An 18,466-nucleotide genomic window follows, 5' to 3' on the forward strand; every position below is an offset into this window, starting at 1 on the left:
AATACCCATTCTTGCCTTCTTTTGAGTCCCTGTGCACACAATTTGTCATAATGAATCTTCTCATGGATTACGTGATGCACAGTTCCTTTGCTTATTGAGAGTCCAACATCAATGATATTTGTGGTGATTCAACTATTCGTCCTTATGAGTTCCTCCACAACCAAAATTGTGGCACTGGGAGAGAGGTGACAATGTGTGCCTGCCAAGGATGTGACATTTTCTCAATGTTTACACATCCTGCCTCATATCGCTGACAACACTGGAATACTGTGCCATGCAAGACACTGCTCTCTGTGCACCTTTTTCATCCTGTGATAAATTTGTGAAGTATACTCCCCTACTGTGCAAAGAAATTGTATCACACACTTTGTGCTAACTGGGAGGAATCCATCATGCAAAGAACTGTGGAAACAATCTCCAGGAAAGAGGAAACTGCTGTGAAGCCATTAACTCGAATTGCACAACTGGGTATACCACCAAGCCATCTCTCGGAAAATGCATTCGTGCACCAGGATTAACAACAATACCACTACAACAAAGGTCTCCTTTTCAATTGGGCATACCTTACAGAGAGCACATCCACAGACTGTGCATCAAATACAAAATTTCAAGGACTGAATATTGATTCTCAGTTGAAGTAACACGAACACATGAAGAGACTGCAAACTGAATGTCACCAGAATGTTACACCCTTAAGAGTCCTGTCCTTAGTGTGTAACAGGCAATATATTTGTATTACATACTACTCGTTTTTATATTCAGTTCTTAACTATGGAGTGCACAGTTTCAAAACTAATGAAAAGGGCCATAGGAATAATAATAATAATAATAATAATAATAATAATAATAATAATAAAAAGACAGTAGACAAGCACACTGCAAAGACCTGTTCAAAACACTGGGAATTCTAACTACACCATGTGAGTACATTTACAGATCAGTTGTACACATCAAAACTAAGACTGATAATTACTGCAGAAATATCTCTGTCCATAACCATAGAGCAAGATCTAGAGTGGACTTACATTTACCAAAAAACAGTAAACATGCTCCCCAAACAGCAGTTTCCAACAGGGAATAAGACTGTAGATTAAATTGTCAAAGGGGATTAAAGAGATTACTAACAGAAGCTTATTCAAAAAAGGAAATAAAAAGTGCCTTTTAAGGAACACATTCTACACAGTGAAGGATTATTTGAATAACACGGAGTAGAGGTTTGGTAAAAAATATTTATAAAACACCTAAATTTCACATAACACTTTCACAATATGTTTTTATCTCATCCTGTGCTCTTTCTGATCTCAGTATCTTATTCGTTATAGAGAGATGCTGATTCAATTTTTCAGGCTTACCAAAAGGGAACTGCAACACACAACATGGAAACGAAATATTGTTGCTGTATAGCAGCAGTGTTTTGCATTATTAAATAACATACTTGCAAAAGAGTATTGTAAACTAGGGATAAACTGAATGAGGGAGTGCAGTTTTAAACAGGTTGGTCTTGTATCCTGATTTAGGTTTTCTTTGTTTTTCCTAACCTACTTCTGGAAAATGATGGGTGGATCCTGTTACAAGGCTGTGGCTGACTGCCTGTCCCATCCTTTTCAAGCCAGATCTTGTAAGTACATAAATGCCTTTATATATGAATTATTTTCCCCCCTTAAATTGCAATACCATGATGGATAAAAACTTCTACTACCACTACTACTACTACTACTACTACTACTACTACTACTACAACAACAAAATGGACCTGAAAAACTGATCCTGAATAGTGATGTCTGTATTCCAATAACACAGATTTGTGATGGTAGATACAAAGAGTCTTTAAAGGAACTGCTCTAGAGCTTGTTAACAACCAGTGTGTTGGGAATAGCAATTGTCATTTAGGAGGGAGGGAGAGAGTAGTGTATGAAGAAGTGGTATGAGGGGGAAGAAGACATCACTATATGTAACGTATTTGCATAGATGTAAACAAAATTAAGAATGTTTCACAGTAGACAGAAGCAAACAGCATACCATCAGGCAGTTCAAAGCAGTACTCAATGAAAAGACCATCAAAATCATAGCCCGAGGCTGATACAATTTCAACTAGTACAGTTAACTGTACTGTTCCTTGTTCTGGAGTCTTGAAGTCTGTTCCTAAGCTCAGATGGCTAATACCAAGTGACAAAGCTGGCACCTGTGAAAAAATTATCTCATATAATTATAATCTGCTTGTTAGCTAAGCACTGTACACAATGAATGGTATTCTTCAATCAAGTTAAAATTTCTTGTTCTAAAAATACAAATATGTTAAAAATGACACATATTATAATATGTGCTTTAAAGTCACATAAATGTTCCTCATAAGTGCCACAGTTCATTTCAAATAAAGAAGTGGCTTCCCACTTGGTTGTCATAATAAATGTTCCTACTTCCTCCTTCCCATATTTTACAATCTTTTGGTTCTGTCATGCACTGTGTAACAAGATGGCTTGTTAAAGCATTGCTTGTTTTATTTTTACATATCTGGTGTTACATGATTGTTAGATAAGTTGTGTAGAATTGCATCACATATTTTCCATAACATAGTTTAGTTAAAAACGTACTACATTCATTTGGCAAATTGTAATGTAAATGTAATGACAGTTGAGATACTATATTTTCAGCTTCTGGGCTGTATATGGCAGAGGTCCTTAGTAATTCCAATAATATTCTTGTCCCCATATACCACCTTTAAAGTGGATTAGTTTTTTGGAATTTGGTGTAACATGTATTAGTTGCATTTATACATTACTGCACCTAACAAATTTTTTATATAACTGAAGTTAAAAAATACATGTAATACGTGTCAATGTCTCACAGATATGCCTATTGCCATAGGCATTTTGATACTATGATTAATGCTACCTTGTAGCAAAGATTGTTTACAGTATAACATGTGGCACTGCCTGAGCCAGTTTGGGCACTGACGTTGTAATGGAATGATTTCAAGTGACAAGGTACTATGTGTTGATGTTAACAGTATGTTATACTGCTTCACTGTAATGTATATTTCTCTACTTTGTTTCAAATGGTATTTGTATCCCATATATCTGATGTGGGGCAACCCAAAACATGTCATGAGAAGTAAAAACAAAGAAAAAATTTTGGTGACCATGGTGTATAATCATTAGTTACAAATATGTTTTAGATTTTCATATGTGATGTACTGCTAGGAACTAATGAGCAATTAGCATCTTAACATTAGACATTTGGATAATTTCCCAAGACTAAATAAACAAATTTCTGAAATTTAACATATTCAACAAATGAAACTACACTTCATTCAGAGGTTAAATGAAACTCAGAATGCAGTTATTTTCTGATATAAGGTCCTGAAACTCTATAGTGATATAGCACAATTTTTTTTTCCTTTCTTACTTTGCTACATAATTGCAATTAACAATTAAGGTTTTTTTAGTCAAATGCTCACATAAAATATTTTAGTAGTTAAACTGGTTGCAATTTCCAGTCATTTTCAATAGCCCAATGAATTATTTTTGTCTAAGACTGCATAAAAGTAGGTAGATAATCACCTTATTTGTGTAACTCCTTCTGGTTGCTCCCAGTAGTAATATGGCAGGCAGTTCCAGAGAAAACGAATTTTGTAAAAAAGAAGCATGTTCAGTTCTTGGGGATGTCACTAGTTAGTAATTTGTTTCCTCTGACAATGACTTGATATTCTGGAGTTGGATAAATTTGTGCTTGTACAGAGACTTGTTGGCTGTCATTCTCCTCGCACACTATTCACAAATCTAACAACAAATGGGGATCACAAGAGTGGCACCCAAAAAATCCTTCACCATGCCCTGAAAACTGAGTTGTGGTGTACAGCTGTGGATGTAGAAGTACTTAGCTGATATTGGTTTCCAAAATCTATAGCACTCCTTATTGCCTTAACTGTATCAATTTCATTTTCAAATAAATTTACACACCAACAATGCTGAAATTACCAATATATTTTCCAACTATCACAGGGATGACATAGAAGATAAGTTACATTTGAGAGAGTGTGTCAGATATGCTAGTTGGTGGGTAGAATTTTACTAATTATAAAACGCTGAATGTGACAGTGCAGCCAAACAATTTTTCACAGATATTCAACTATCACTTTAGTAATTATGTGTCTGTTAACAAATATCTCTCTTCAGCAGTCTGTTCAAAAATATTACATCGAAAGTGAGTAATAGCCTGTCACAAACACTCACCTTTATGTTATCATCTGGCTGCTCTGAGACATGATACAACCAGTAACGACAAGCGTTACGTGCATCTCCTCCCACTTCCAGCAGGTAAGGTTCACACTTACCATCCAGTGAAGTAGGGGAGAAATCTGGCATTATAGTCAAAAGGCCACACTGCCTGTTCCATGACAAACGACAAAGGACAACTTCTGTTGGTAGTACACTAGTCTGGCCCACAGAGGTGCTTTCCCCACCAACACTAAAATGAAGAAATGAGAGCATAAGATGCACTGATAAAGGTAAACACTGTACCTATATTTTAATATAAAATTACAGAAATAAATATTAAAGGGAAATGACATTAAAGATGGAGATTTAACTAATAAAATGTTCAGGTTCATTTGATTTATTGGCAAAGTTTCCAAAATTAAATACTTTGACTACATGTCAGAAACTAAGATATTTATTTAATTGAATATGTGACAGTCTTCAATATCTGTCGAACTCCATCTACTCTCCCAGTATTGTGAGAGGTGAACTATGCCTCATACTCTACAGTGTCGTGTAGATTCAAACTATGCTTCATAATCTGCAATGGTCTGTAGATTCTACACAACTGAAGATTGGCCACAGAAATTACCAACAGTGTAATTTTTCTTGTTTGATTCTCCCAGAACCAAGTTCTGGAGATCATATATTACTTTCTCAAAGCAAAATCGTTTACAGATGACAAACTGAGCTGTTAATAGAAGATTACTATCACAAAAGAGTTTCCATATTATGGTGTCAACTACCTTCCAAGAAGCTTTGAAAACATGAATAGGATAGAAATGGGCCTATACTTACAGGTCGCTTGCTTATCTCCACTTTTATAAGTGGATATTAATACTGTATATTTCATTCTTTCAGAAAATGCACCTTGACTGTGCAAACAGATTGCAAAGGAAACTCAGGGAGGCACTCTCAATCAACAAAAAATTTCAGTAAGTTAGTTGACATACTACTACAGATAGAAGACTTATATTTTAAGTGACCTAGCAATTTTTGTTCATCATTAATTAATTCAAATGCTGTGTTCTGTAAATTGCATAATGAGAGAGAGCCCTCAGGGAGAATGAGAAAAGTATACATGAACATGCAAATGAGAAAAGTATACATTAACACGCAGCCGCAGCAGGCTATTTCTGTAAACTATATTAACAACACATTACAACTAGTCATAATCTACTCATTTTGACAATTATAGGGAATACTTCTAAATTACTTTGTATACGTCATTACTTTGTATGTCATTGAATCCATTTACTTTGCATATGTTTCTATAAACAATATAATAGAGGGAAACATTCCACGTGGGAAAAATATATCTAAAAACAAAGATGATGTGACTTACCGAACGAAAGTGCCGGCAGGTCGATAGACACACAAACAAACACAAACATACACAAGAAATTCAAGCTTTCGCAACAAGCTGTTGCTTCATCAGGAAAGAGGGAGGGAGAGGGAAAGACGACAGGATGTGGGTTTTAAGGGAGAGGGTAAGGAGTCATTCCAATCCCGGGAGCAGAAAGACTTACCTTGGGGGAAAAAAGGACAGGTATACACTCGCACACACACACATATCCATCCGCACATACACAGACACAAGCAGACATTTGTAAAGGCAAAGAGTTTGGGCAGTCGAGGCGGAAATAGAGGCAAAGATGTTGTTCAAAGACAGGTGAGGTATGAGCTGCGGCAAATTGAAATTAGCGGAGATTGAGGCCTGGCGGATAACGAGAAGACAGGATATACTGATGGGCAAGTTCCCATCTCCGGAGTTCTGACAGGTTGGTGTTAGTGGGAAGTATCCAGATAACCCGGACGGTGTAACACTGTGCCAAGATGTGCTGACCGTGCACCAAGGCATGTTTAGCCACAGGGTGATCCTCATTACCAACAAACACTGTCTGCCTGTGTCCATTCATGCGAATGGACAGTTTGTTGCTGGTCATTCCCACATAGAAAGCTTCACAGTGTAGGCAGGTCAGTTGGTAAATCACGTGGGTGCTTTCACATGTGGCTCTGCCTTTGATCGTGTACACCTTCCGGGTTACAGGACTGGAGTAGGTTGTGGTGGGAGGTTGCATGGGACAGGTTTTACACGGGGGGCGGTTACAAGGGTAGGAGCCAGAGGGTAGGGAAGGTGGTTTGGGGATTTCATAGGGATGAACTAAGAGGTTATGAAGGGTAGGTGGACGGCGAAAAGACACTCTTGGTGGAGTGGGGAGGATTTCATGAAGGATGGATCTCATTTCAGGACAGGATTTGAGGAAGTCGTATCCCTGCTGGAGAGCCACATTCAGAGTCTGATTCAGTCCTGGAAAGTATCCTGTCACAAGTGTGGCGCTTTTGGGGTTCTTCTGTGGGGGGTTCTGGGTTTGAGGAGATGAGGAAGTGGCTCTGGTTATTTAATTCTGTACCAGGTCGGGAGGGCAGTTGCGGGATGCGAAAGCTGTTGTGAGGTTGTTGGTGTAATGGTTCAGGGATTCCGGACTGGAGCAGATTCGTTTGCCACGAAGACCTAGGCTGTAGGGAAAGGACCGTTTGATGTGGAATGGGTGGCCGCTGTCATAATGGAGGTACTGTTGCTTGTTGGTGGGTTTGATGTGGACGGACGTGTGAAGCTGGCCATTGGACAGGTGGAGGTCAACATCAAGGAAAGTGGCATGGGATTTGGAGTAGGACCAGGTGAATCTGATGGAACCAAAGGAGTTGAGGTTGGAGAGGAAATTCTGGAGTTCTTCTTCACTGTGAGTCCAGATCATGAAGATGTTATCAATAAATCTGTACCAAACTTTGGGTTGGCAGGCCTGGGTAACCAAGGCGGCTTCCTCTAAGCGACCCGTGAATAGGTTGGCGTACGAGGGGGCCATCCTGGTGCCCATGGCTGTTCCCTTTAATTGTTGGTATGTCTGGCCTTCGAAAGTGAAGAAGTTGTGGGTCAGGATGAAGCTGGCTAAGGTAATGGGGAAAGATGTTTTTGGTAGGGTGGCAGGTGATCGGCGTGAAAGGAAGTGCTCCATCGCAGTGAGGCCCTGGACGTACGGAATATTTGTGTATCAGGAAGTGGCATCAATGGTTACAAGGATGGTTTCCGGGGGTAACAGACTGGGTAGGGATTCCAGGCGTTCGAGAAAGTGGTTGGTGTCTTTGATGAAGGATGGGAGACTGCATGTAATGGGTTGAAGGTGTTGATCTACGTAGGCAGAGATACGTTCTGTGGGGGCTTGGTAGCCAGCTACAATGGGACGGCCGGGATGATTGGGTTTGTGAATTTTAGGAAGAAGGTAGAAGGTAGGGGTGCGGGGTGTTGGTGGGGTCCGGAGGTTGATGGAGTCAGGTGAAAGGTTTTGTAGGGAGCCTAAGGTTCTGAGGATTCCTTGAAGCTCCGCCTGGACATCAGGAATGGGATTACCTTGGCAAACTTTGCATGTATTGTTGTCTGAAAGCTGACGCAGTCCCTCAGCCACATACTCCCGACGATCAATACTTTCCGGGACTGGATCAGACTCTGAATGTGGCTCTCCAGCAGGGATACGACTTCCTCAAATCCTGTCCTGAAATGAGATCCATCCTTCATGAAATCCTCCCCACTCCACCAAGAGTGTCTTTCCGCCGTCCACCTAACCTTCGTAACCTCTTAGTTCATCCCTATGAAATCCCCAAACCACCTTCCCTACCCTCTGGCTCCTACCCTTGTAACCGCCCCCCGTGTAAAACCTGTCCCATGCAACCTCCAACCACAACCTACTCCAGTCCTGTAACCCGGAAGGTGTACACGATCAAAGGCAGAGCCACATGTGAAAGCACCCACGTGATTTACCAACTGACCTGCCTACACTGTGAAGCTTTCTATGTGGGAATGACCAGCAACAAACTGTCCATTCGCATGAATGGACACAGGCAGACAGTGTTTGTTGGTAATGAGGATCACCCTGTGGCTAAACATGCCTTGGTGCACGGTCAGCACATCTTGGCACAGTGTTAGACCGTCCGGGTTATCTGGATACTTCCCACTAACACCAACCTGTCAGAACTCCGGAGATGGGAACTTGCCCATCAGTATATCCTGTCTTCTCGTTATCCGCCAGGCCTCAATCTCCGCTAATTTCAATTTGCCGCAGCTCATACCTCACCTGTCTTTCAACAACATCTTTGCCTCTACTTCCGCCTCGACTGACATCTCTGCCCAAACTCTTTGCCTTTACAAATGTCTGCTTGTGTCTGTTTATGTGTGGCTGGATGTGTATGTGTGTGCGCGCGAGTGTATACCTGTCCTTTTTTCCCCCAAAGTAAGTCTTTCCGCTCCCGGGATTGGAATGACTCCTTACCCTCTCCCTTAAAACCCACATCCTTTCGTCTTTCCCTCTCCTTCCCTCTTTCCTGATGAAGCAACAGCTTGTTGCGAAAGCTTGAATTTCGTGTGTATGTTTGTGTTTGTTTGTGTGTCTATCGACCTGCCAGCACTTTCGTTCGGTAAGTCACATCATCTTTGTTTTTAGATATATTTCTATAAACAATTTTTGAAAATATAATTGGACAGATAAAAAAAAAATCTACTCGCCAAGTGGTGGGAGGAGGAGAAACACATATAAAGGTTAAAGAAATGTGCAAGGATTTAGAGCCAGTGGCTCATAATTCAGAGAAGTTGCCCAGAACCATGAGTCAGTAGAACCTTACTGGATGGGATGAGAAGCAACAACTGATTGTTGATGACTGCACCAGACAAGATTTTAAAAACTGAGAGCTTAAAGGTGTAAAATAGGGCAATAAGCGAGACAGAGATTACTGAGAAATCATCATGCAAAGTTAATAAGAGTGTAAATCTAAGCACATTATAAGACATAGAGATGGTGGGGATGGGGAAATTTAGACAGGTCAGAAAATAAAAAGATACAGAAAACTAAAACGGAGTGAAGAAAGGAATAGTTATGGAGAAGAAATGCTGAGAAAGAAGAAATTAACATAAACTAAAACCAGGTGGGAGGCGAGAAAAAAGGACACATTGTAAAACCAGTTCCCACCTGCACAGTTCTGAGAAGCTGGTATCTGGGGGAAGAATCCAAATGGCATCTTTGGTGGAACAGGCATCGATATCATGAGTTTCATGTTGTAGAGCATGCTCTGCAACAGGATATTGTGTGTTGCCAGTGTTTACGTAACAGCTTGTATACGACATGTTTCATTTCACATGTAGCCCTCCCTTTGATAGTATATATTTTGCTGGTTACTGGGCTTGTACAGATGGTATAATGATGGTGCATAGGGCATGTCTTACAGTGGGGACAGTCACAGGGGTAGGAACCATAGGATAGGGAAATGGAAGCAGGAGGAGCATAAATTCTGGCCAGGATATTGTAGAGACTGGGCCAGGGCAGGGGGTGACAAAAGCTATTCTAGGTGTGGTGTGTAAAATGGCAGACAAATTGACCTAACGTCAGCACATGACTTTAGAAAGTCAGAGCCTTAATTGATTAATGAATACATTAAAAACCAGGATAATACTGAGAAGTGTACTCCTAAGTTGTTTTTTTGAGGGATCAGCGGTACCAGGATTGGACATGATAATCTGGGAAATCTAGTTTTTAACTAGGCTGATAGGGTAACTATGTGGCTGAGGTGAGAATGGTGTTGTATTGCAGTAAAGTGTCTGCATCAGAGCAAATATGTTTGCATTAAATACCGAAGTTGTATGGGAGGGATTGTTTGACATGACTCGGATGGCAACTGTCAAAATGTAAGTACTGTTGTTTGTTAGCAGGTTTAATGTGAATGTAATTGTGTAGCTGACCCTTGGCGAGGATGAGGTCAACATCAAGGAAAATGGCATGGAATTTGGAATAGGAACATATGAAATTTATTTAGGAGAATGTGCAAGCTGGGGAAAGATTGGCATAGGAAGGAGTCACCCTGGCTCCCATGACCATGCCCCTGATCTGTTCATATGTCTGCCCCTCAAAGGTAAAGTAGATGCTGGTAAGTACAAAGTTCGTTAAGGTAAGCAGGAATGACATCATAAATATGGAATCAGGTAAGTGCTGATTCAGGTAATGTTCAGCAGCAGATAGACATTGTACATGGGAAGTTGGTATAGAGAGAGATAACATCAATGGTGACAAACAAGGTGTGTGATGGGAGTGGGATGGGCACAGATTTCAGACGATCTGGGAAACGGTTGGTGTCTTTAATATAAGAGGGAAGTATTCATACTATGGATTGCAAGTGTTGATCATCTGACGCAGACATAAGTTCAGTGGTTGCTTTGAAGCCAGTAACTATGGGATGACCTGGATGATTGGATTTGTGGATCTTAGGATGGAGGTAAAAGGTAGGGGTGCATGATTTGGGTGGGGTAAGAAGTTTTATGGATTGAGGTGTTAGTCCTTGTGAGGGGTCTGTGGCTTTAAGGAGAGAGTGTAGGTCATTTTGTATCACAGGATTGGGATCTTGAGGGCAGATGCTCTATGCAAAGGTGTCAGATAGATGGTGTGCAGTCTTACATACTTCTGTCAGTCATGTACCACAATGGCAGATCCTTGTCTACCTGTTTTTAGGAAACAAAGAGCCTGGAAGTCAATAAAGAAACAGTAAAGGTCTTCCTATAGGGACCAGAGGAAAGGTTGTGAAACAATGCTGAATTTCAGAAATTCTTGGAAGGCTTGTAGGGGATGATTTTGAGGTAGTGGTCACTGATCAAGATGGAATCATGGGTGGAACTGTTCAAGATAGGGCTAGATGTCAGGTTTGCTGTTAGAATGGTTTTGGGGCTGGGTTGCAAAGTGATATTTCCAGTTGGCATTATGCATAAAGGAAGGTGGGTCATTCGCCAAAGCAGCATGATTGAATACTGGTTTGGAGCTGAAAGCAAGACCATTGGATGATACAGATAATTTGGGAGGGGAGAGTGCCTTAGATGAGAGATTCATAACACCGTATTTACGAGGGCAGTTCAATAAGTAATGCAACACATTTTTTTTCTGAAACAGGGGTTGTTTTATTCAGCATTGAAATACACCAGGTTATTCCCCAATCTTTTAGCTACACAACACTATTTTTCAACGTAATCTCCATTCAATGCTACGGCCTTACGCCACCTTGAAATGAGGGCCTGTATGCCTGCACGGTACCATTCCACTGGTCGATGTCGGAGCCAACGTCGTACTGCATCAATAACTTCTTCATCATCCGCGTAGTGCGTCCCACGGATTGCGTCCTTCATTGGGCCAAACATATGGAAATCCGACGGTGCGAGATCGGGGCTGTAGGGTGCATGAGGAAGAACAGTCCACTGAAGTTTTGTGAGCTCCTCTCGGGTGCGAAGACTTCTGTGAGGTCTTGCGTTGTCATGAAGAAGGAGAAGTTCGTTCTGATTTTTGTGCCTACGAACATGCTGAAGTCGTTTCTTCAATTTCTGAAGAGTAGCACAATACACTTCAGAGTTGATCGTTTGACCACGGGGAAGGACATCGAACAGAATAACCCCTTCAGCGTCCCAGAAGACTGTAACCATGACTTTACCGGCTGAGGGTATGGCTTTAAACTTTTTCTTGGTAGGGGAGTGGGTGTGGCGCCACTCCATTGATTGCCGTTTTGTTTCAGGTTCGAAGTGATGAACCCATGTTTCATCGCCTGTAACAATCTTTGACAAGAAATTGTCACCCTCAGCCACATGACGAGCAAGCAATTCCGCACAGATGGTTCTCCTTTGCTCTTTATGGTGTTCGGTTAGACAACGAGGGACCCAGCGGGAACAAACCTTTGAATATCCCAACTGGTGAACAATTGTGACAGCACTACCAACAGAGATGTCAAGTTGAGCACTGAGTTGTTTGATGGTAATCCGTCGATCATCTCGAACGAGTGTGTTCGCACGCTGCGCCATTGCAGGAGTCACAGCTGTGCACGGCCGGCCCGCACGCGGGAGATCAGACAGTCTTGCTTGACCTTGCGGCGATGATGACACACGCTTTGCCCAACGACTCACCGTGCTTTTGTCCACTGCCAGATCACCGTAGACATTCTGCAAGCGCCTATGAATATCTGAGATGCCCTGGTTTTCCGCCAAAAGAAACTCAATCACTGTCCGTTGTTTGCAATGCACATCCGTTACAGACGCCATTTTAACAGCTCCGTACAGCGCTGCCACCTGTCGGAAGTCAATGAAACTATACGAGACGAAGCGGGAATGTTTGAAAATATTCCACAAGAAATTTCCGGTTTTTTCAACCAAAATTGGCCGAGGAAAAAAAATGTGTTGCATTACTTATTGAACTGCCCTCGTATATGGCTAGTTCTTGTGTACATGAGTTATTATTGCTTTGGGAGTCAGTTGTTAATACTCCAAACCCTCTTCTCTTGCCATGATGAATTCTATCACATCTTATATTCAGTCGTTTGGAAAACATGCTTTGCAGTATCAAAATTAAGATCCTATGTTCTGTTTCTTCGAACCTGCTTGTCCCTAGTAGTTGCCCCCAAAATCCTAACACTGAAAGTCCCTGCTTTTGGACGCAATCCTACTGTACACCAACCCCTTCTACAGTTTAAAATACAACAGCCTCTTGCACCTATCTACCCACTACGTGCACTCATCTGCCGATTTCCACTACATCAGACTTCACTCCTAAAAAACATGCTGTTATCTGCCCCTCATGTGTCCTTGGATGGTATCATCTGCCAAACCAATTTCAAACTGTAACAATAGGCCAGACTTCACCCCAAAAAAACCTTATCTATCTTCCCCTAAGCTATTTCAACAGTGGTGCTTCCCTTCCTGTCCCTCTCCAGCTCCCTAAACAGCTACACCATCAACCACCAATCCTCTCCTGCAAACTGAGCTTGGCTAACCTTTTTAGCAGTGCCCAGCCTTCACAACTGACCCCACAGCAATGATAGCTCATGTCACACAAACTAGCCATAACTGTACAGTGATTTAAACCCCTCATCTAAGGACTCTCCCCTTCTGAACTGCACTATCCAAGGGTCACACTTTCAGTCCTAAACCTGTATTTAATCATGCTGCGTTGGTGAAAGAACTACCTTCCTTCACACATAATGCCAACTGGAAATATCACTTTTCAACCCAATCCCAAAATCTTTTCAACAGCAAACCTGATATTCAACCCTGCCTTGAACAGTTCCACCCACAATGCCATCATGATCAATCATCATTACCTTAAAATCACCCCATACAAGCCTTTCAAGAACTGTTAACATCCAGCATTATTATGAAAAGGATTGTTGCTACTCACCATATAGCAGAGATGCTGTGTTGCAGATAGGCACAACAAAAAGACTGTCACTAAAAAGCTTTCAGCCAACAAAGCCTTTGTCAAAAATAGACAACACACACACGCTCACGCGAACACAACACACATGCACAAGACCACAGTCTCTGGCAACTGGCATGACAGTGGTCATGTGTGTATGAGTTGCATTTGCATGAGCTGTCTGTTGTCTATTTTGACAAAAGCATTGTTGGCCTAAAGCTTATTTTGTGACAGTCTTTTTGTTGTGTCTATCTGCGACTAAGCCTCTCCGCTATACGGTGAGTAGCAACTATCCTTTTCATAATATTGTTACACTCCATCCTGGATTTTCCATTTTTTAACATCCAGTACTACTTCACAACCCTTTCTCTGATCCCTCCAACATGACCCAAACTCTTCCTCTGCAGACCTCCATATTTCTACTTCCCTACAAACTGATGACCTCCATCATTATCCCACTGACAGACAAGGATCTATCATCGTGGAACTTGAATGACAGGAGTGTGTAAGCAAGACTCCACTCCAGTACCTCTTCATACAGCATCCACCATCAAGGCACCATCCCTGTGGTTTAAATGATTTACACTCCCTCCTTAAAACCTCAGGCACCTCACAAGGACTTACACCTCAATCTATAGAACTTCTTACATCATACAAACCATGCACTCCCACCTTATACCTTCTTCCTAAGAACCACAAACCTAATCACCCTGGTCGTCCCATAGTTGCTGGCTTGAAAGTATCCACCAAACATATAGCTCCTTAGTTGATTGATACTTGCAACCTATAGTACACAGACACCTCTTCTGTATTAAAGACACCAACCATTTCCTAGATTGTCTGAAATCTGTGCACATCTTACCCCCATCACACACCTTGTTCATCATCACAGATGCCGCCTCCCTCTATACCAATACCCCACAGTACACTGTCTGTGCTGCTGACCATTACCTCAACCAGTGCCCACCTAATTCCAAACCTACGACATACTTCCTGCTCAACTTAATGAACTTTACACTTACCAAGTGCTACTTTATCCTTGAGGAGCAGACATACAAATCGATCAGAGGCATGGTCATGGGAGCTAGGATGGCTCCTTCCTACACCAACCTCTTCATGGCTTGCATGGAGGGGCAGTTCCTGGGATCCATAAGCCTTCAGCCACAGGATTGGTTTAAGTACACTGATGATATTTTACCATATGGACCCATGGTGAAGGTGACCTCTTAAAATGTTTGGAATCTCTTAATACACTCTCCTAGTTGAATTTCACATGGCCCTATTCTGAATCCCATGCCATTTTCCTTCATGCTGAGCTCATCCTCATCAAGGGTCAGCTTCACAATTATATTCATATTACACCTACTAATAAAATGCAGTATTTACATTTTGATGGTTGCCAGCCTTTTCATGTCACACAATCCTTCCCTACAACCTTGGTATTTGAGGCCAACATATTTGTTCAGATACAGACTCTTTACAGTAATACACCACCAAGGAGTACACATCTTGTCATTCAGTATTATCCTGGTTTTTATTGTATTAATCAGCTACTTTAACAAGGCTCTCATGTTCTGAAGTCATGCCCAGATATTAGGTCCATTCTGTCTGCCATTTTGTCCACCACACTTAGAGTAGCTTTTGTAACCTCCCACCACAATTTCTGCAATATCCTGGCCAGATTTTATGCTCCTTCTGCATCCATTTCCTTATCATATGGCTCCTACCCTCTGACCGTCCCCACATGTCCTGTGCAACCTCCTACCACCACCTACCACATCCCAGTAACCGGCAAAACATATGCTATCAACAGGAGAGCTACCTGCGAAACGACATGTGTCATGTACCAGCTGTTATGTAAACAGTGGTCGGCATTCTACAGGATGTTTCAAAAAGGACATTAAAACTTTGAAAATTCATATAAATCATTCATAGTACCTACAGAGGTGTATGTAGTGCCAAGTTGTAGATAAATACATCAAGTTTTGTCTCGCATGGTTCACTTGAGCTGAATCACACTGTAAGAAGCACTAGAGGCAGTTGCATTAAAGATGGCAGCCTTCACTGGACCCGAGCATGCTAGCTGTGTGATTTGGTTTGAAGAATTGAAGTCAGCGTAATTTCTGTACCACGTATGCTAAAGATCCTCTTAGTGGGCCTACAGTTTATGAGTGGCATAAATGTTTTGAGGAACAAAGTGCTCAGTAAGACATGGGAAATCATCAGGTTGTTCAAGAACATCTGACGATGTCGAGCGAGTGAGACAAAGTTTTGTCAACAGCCCAACAAAATTGATGATGATGATTTGGGTTGAGGGGGCACTTGACATCATGGTCATCAGTGCCCTGATGAAAAGTTAGCATGCAAATCTCATGGGTGGGGATGAAGGCTGTACCCACATGCAGAGCAGTTTATAATGTATTAAAGTCCGCCACCCTTACCTACCAATTTAGGAATGCGGCCTGACAGTTCACAAAATTTCCCACCCTTGTAACAATGGAATTGGTATCTGTGAAGACATGGGCATATCTCCAGCAAGACTGAGGGCTGCCCTAATATCAGTATATTGGGCACACGTAGCCACAATATGCTGAATTGAATGCAGCAAGCCACAAACCCCACAGAGTGGTGGATCCTTCTGCCGGAGGAAGAAGCCATGTGTTAAAGGGCTATGCCCGATGCACAGTCTGGTAAGCAGAACCACCTTCCAACGGCGAGGCTGACATGAAGTCCGCCAAGCCTTTGTAGTCAATTTGAGCGACGGCAGTTTGTTGTCTGTTACCTGCAACCATCCAGTCTCCCACTGATGCATGATCCACCTGTCATAAAATGAGATGATGGCATGCAACAAGATGGGACACTGATGGGCAGTACTATCCCAACATGCTTCCTTGACAGCTTTGTCAGCCATGCCATTGCCCTGTATCCCAATGTGGTCAGGTACCCAGCAAAAGATCACCTTCTTGCCACAGTGTTGGAGCCACTGTAAGGAGTCATGGGTGAGCTGAATCAGTGGGTCTATTGGATACATTAATGAAGTGCTAGCAGTACACTAAGAGTCCGCGTGCTTAGCTGGGTGGTAACGTGCTTGCCTCCCACATACTGGGCCTGGGTTCGATACCTGGCCGGGTTTGAAATTTTCTCCACTCGAGGACTGGGTGTTGTGTTGTCCTCATCATCATTTCATCCTCATCATCAGCCGCAAGTTGCCCAATGTAGCGCCGACTGAAATAAGACTTGCACTTGGCAGCTGAACCTGAATGGGACCTCCTGGCCAACAATGCCATATGATCATTTCATTTCATTTCATTTCAGTGCACTAGGAGACAAAAAACCTTGCACAGTGATGTCTGTGAACCCTCTCCAGAGCCATCAGAATGCCATATATCTGCATCATAATTTGTAAATTGTTCTGGAAGACGCACTTTAAAAACCCTATCAGGGAAAACAGTAGAACAACCGAGAGCATTCTCTTGCTAGTATCCACCTGTATAAATAATGATAAAACTACGGTACCGTATGTACTTAAAATAGACAAAAACAAAATCTCGAGTACAACTTTTCTTGTACTGTGTCAAGCTTAAAATCACTTTGTGCCTCTGAAGACACCACAGCGGCAATTTGTTCCATCTCTGGCTTTGTATTTTGATGCCTGAGAGATCCAGATCCTTGAGACAGTCTGTAGCACTTATATCAAATGGCTCGGTCACATGGGGCGGATTCCTGAACAGTCATTCAAAGGTGGGTTGTACCACTGAACTAAATGTCCATGACTGAGATGATGCTGAGATTTTCAGCATCTGTCGAGCCAAAAGAATGATGATGATGATGTTTGGTTTGTGGGGCGCTCAACTGCACGGTCATCAGTGCCCATACAACATCCCAATCTTTACACAGTCCAATGTAGCCACTTTCATGAATGATGATGAAATGATGAGGATAACACAAACACCCAGTTCCCAGACAGAGAAAATCCCCAAACAGGCCAGGAATCGAACCCGGGACCGCATGATCCAGAGGTAGCAATGCTAGCCACTAGACCACGAGCTGCAAATGAGCCAAAAGGACACATCGCCGAATCCAGAGTGGTGGTTCACCAGCCTCTGCACACAGACTTGGAACTGGGCTGGTCCGAAAGGCTCCAGTCGATATCCGAATGCCCTTATGGCAGACAGCATCTAACACCCTGAGGTAGAAAGGACAGGTGATCATAGACCACACTACCATAATCTAAGCGTGATGGAACAAATGCCCTATAAAACTACAGGAGGCAGGACCTGTCAGCTCCCCATGTTTTTCCGCTAAGGCGTTTCAAAATATTCAATGACTGGAAGCCCTTTGTTCACAGGTCTTTCAGGTGTGGGAGCCAAATTAATTTCAGGTCAAATAATAAACCCAAAAAGCACACAGTGTCTTGAAAACAAACTATTGTACCCCAGTGTGTGCACTGGTTGGTTAAACTCCAATGAGCACAGTTAAAATTGACACAAGTAGTCTTCTCGTGTGAGGATCGAAAACCAGTTGCCTGGACCGAAGTTTCCAAGCTCCTAATGGTCGGCTGTAGCTGCCTCGTTGTCGTCGTAAGATCAGAGGAAGAGTAGAAGATTGCAAAGTCTTCCGCAAACAAAAAGCATTTGACAGGGCTACTGACTGTTGAGGTTCAATTGGCTCTGAGCACTATGGGACTCAACATCTTAGGTCATAAGTCCCCTAGAACTTAGAACTACCTAAACCTAACTAACCTAAGGACATCACATACAACCATGCCCGAGGCAGGATTCGAACCTGCGACCGTAGCAGCCCCGCGGTTCCGGACTGCAGCGCCAGAACCGCATGGCCACCGCGGCCGGCGACTGTGGAGGAAATGCCACTGACAGTGATGGCAAACAATGTGACACTGAGAACACTGCCCTGGGGGACCCCATTCTCCTGAACATAGCAGTCAAA

At 42.4% G+C, this 18,466-nt stretch overlaps 1 protein-coding gene across 3 annotated transcripts in view; it reads right to left on the reverse strand.

Moving 5' to 3' along the window:
- The window catches only part of LOC126203162 (Meckel syndrome type 1 protein), a 141,779-nt gene that overhangs the window by 25,036 nt on the left and 98,277 nt on the right, over positions 1 to 18,466 (reverse strand). For all 3 annotated transcript variants that reach the window (XR_007540230.1, XR_007540231.1, XM_049937403.1), the window contains exons 4-5: positions 4,233 to 4,467; positions 2,020 to 2,182 (exon numbers count right to left, since the gene is read on the reverse strand). Coding sequence is in view for 1 of the 3 variants with exons in the window: in XM_049937403.1 (XP_049793360.1) it covers positions 2,020 to 2,182; positions 4,233 to 4,467 (398 nt within the window). In the remaining 2 variants the exon portion in view is untranslated. The remainder of the gene's footprint in view (positions 1 to 2,019; positions 2,183 to 4,232; positions 4,468 to 18,466) is intronic.

Source organism: Schistocerca nitens, chromosome 9 (genome assembly GCF_023898315.1).
Source record: "Schistocerca nitens isolate TAMUIC-IGC-003100 chromosome 9, iqSchNite1.1, whole genome shotgun sequence".
Classification (NCBI taxonomy): Eukaryota; Metazoa; Arthropoda; class Insecta; order Orthoptera; family Acrididae; genus Schistocerca; species Schistocerca nitens.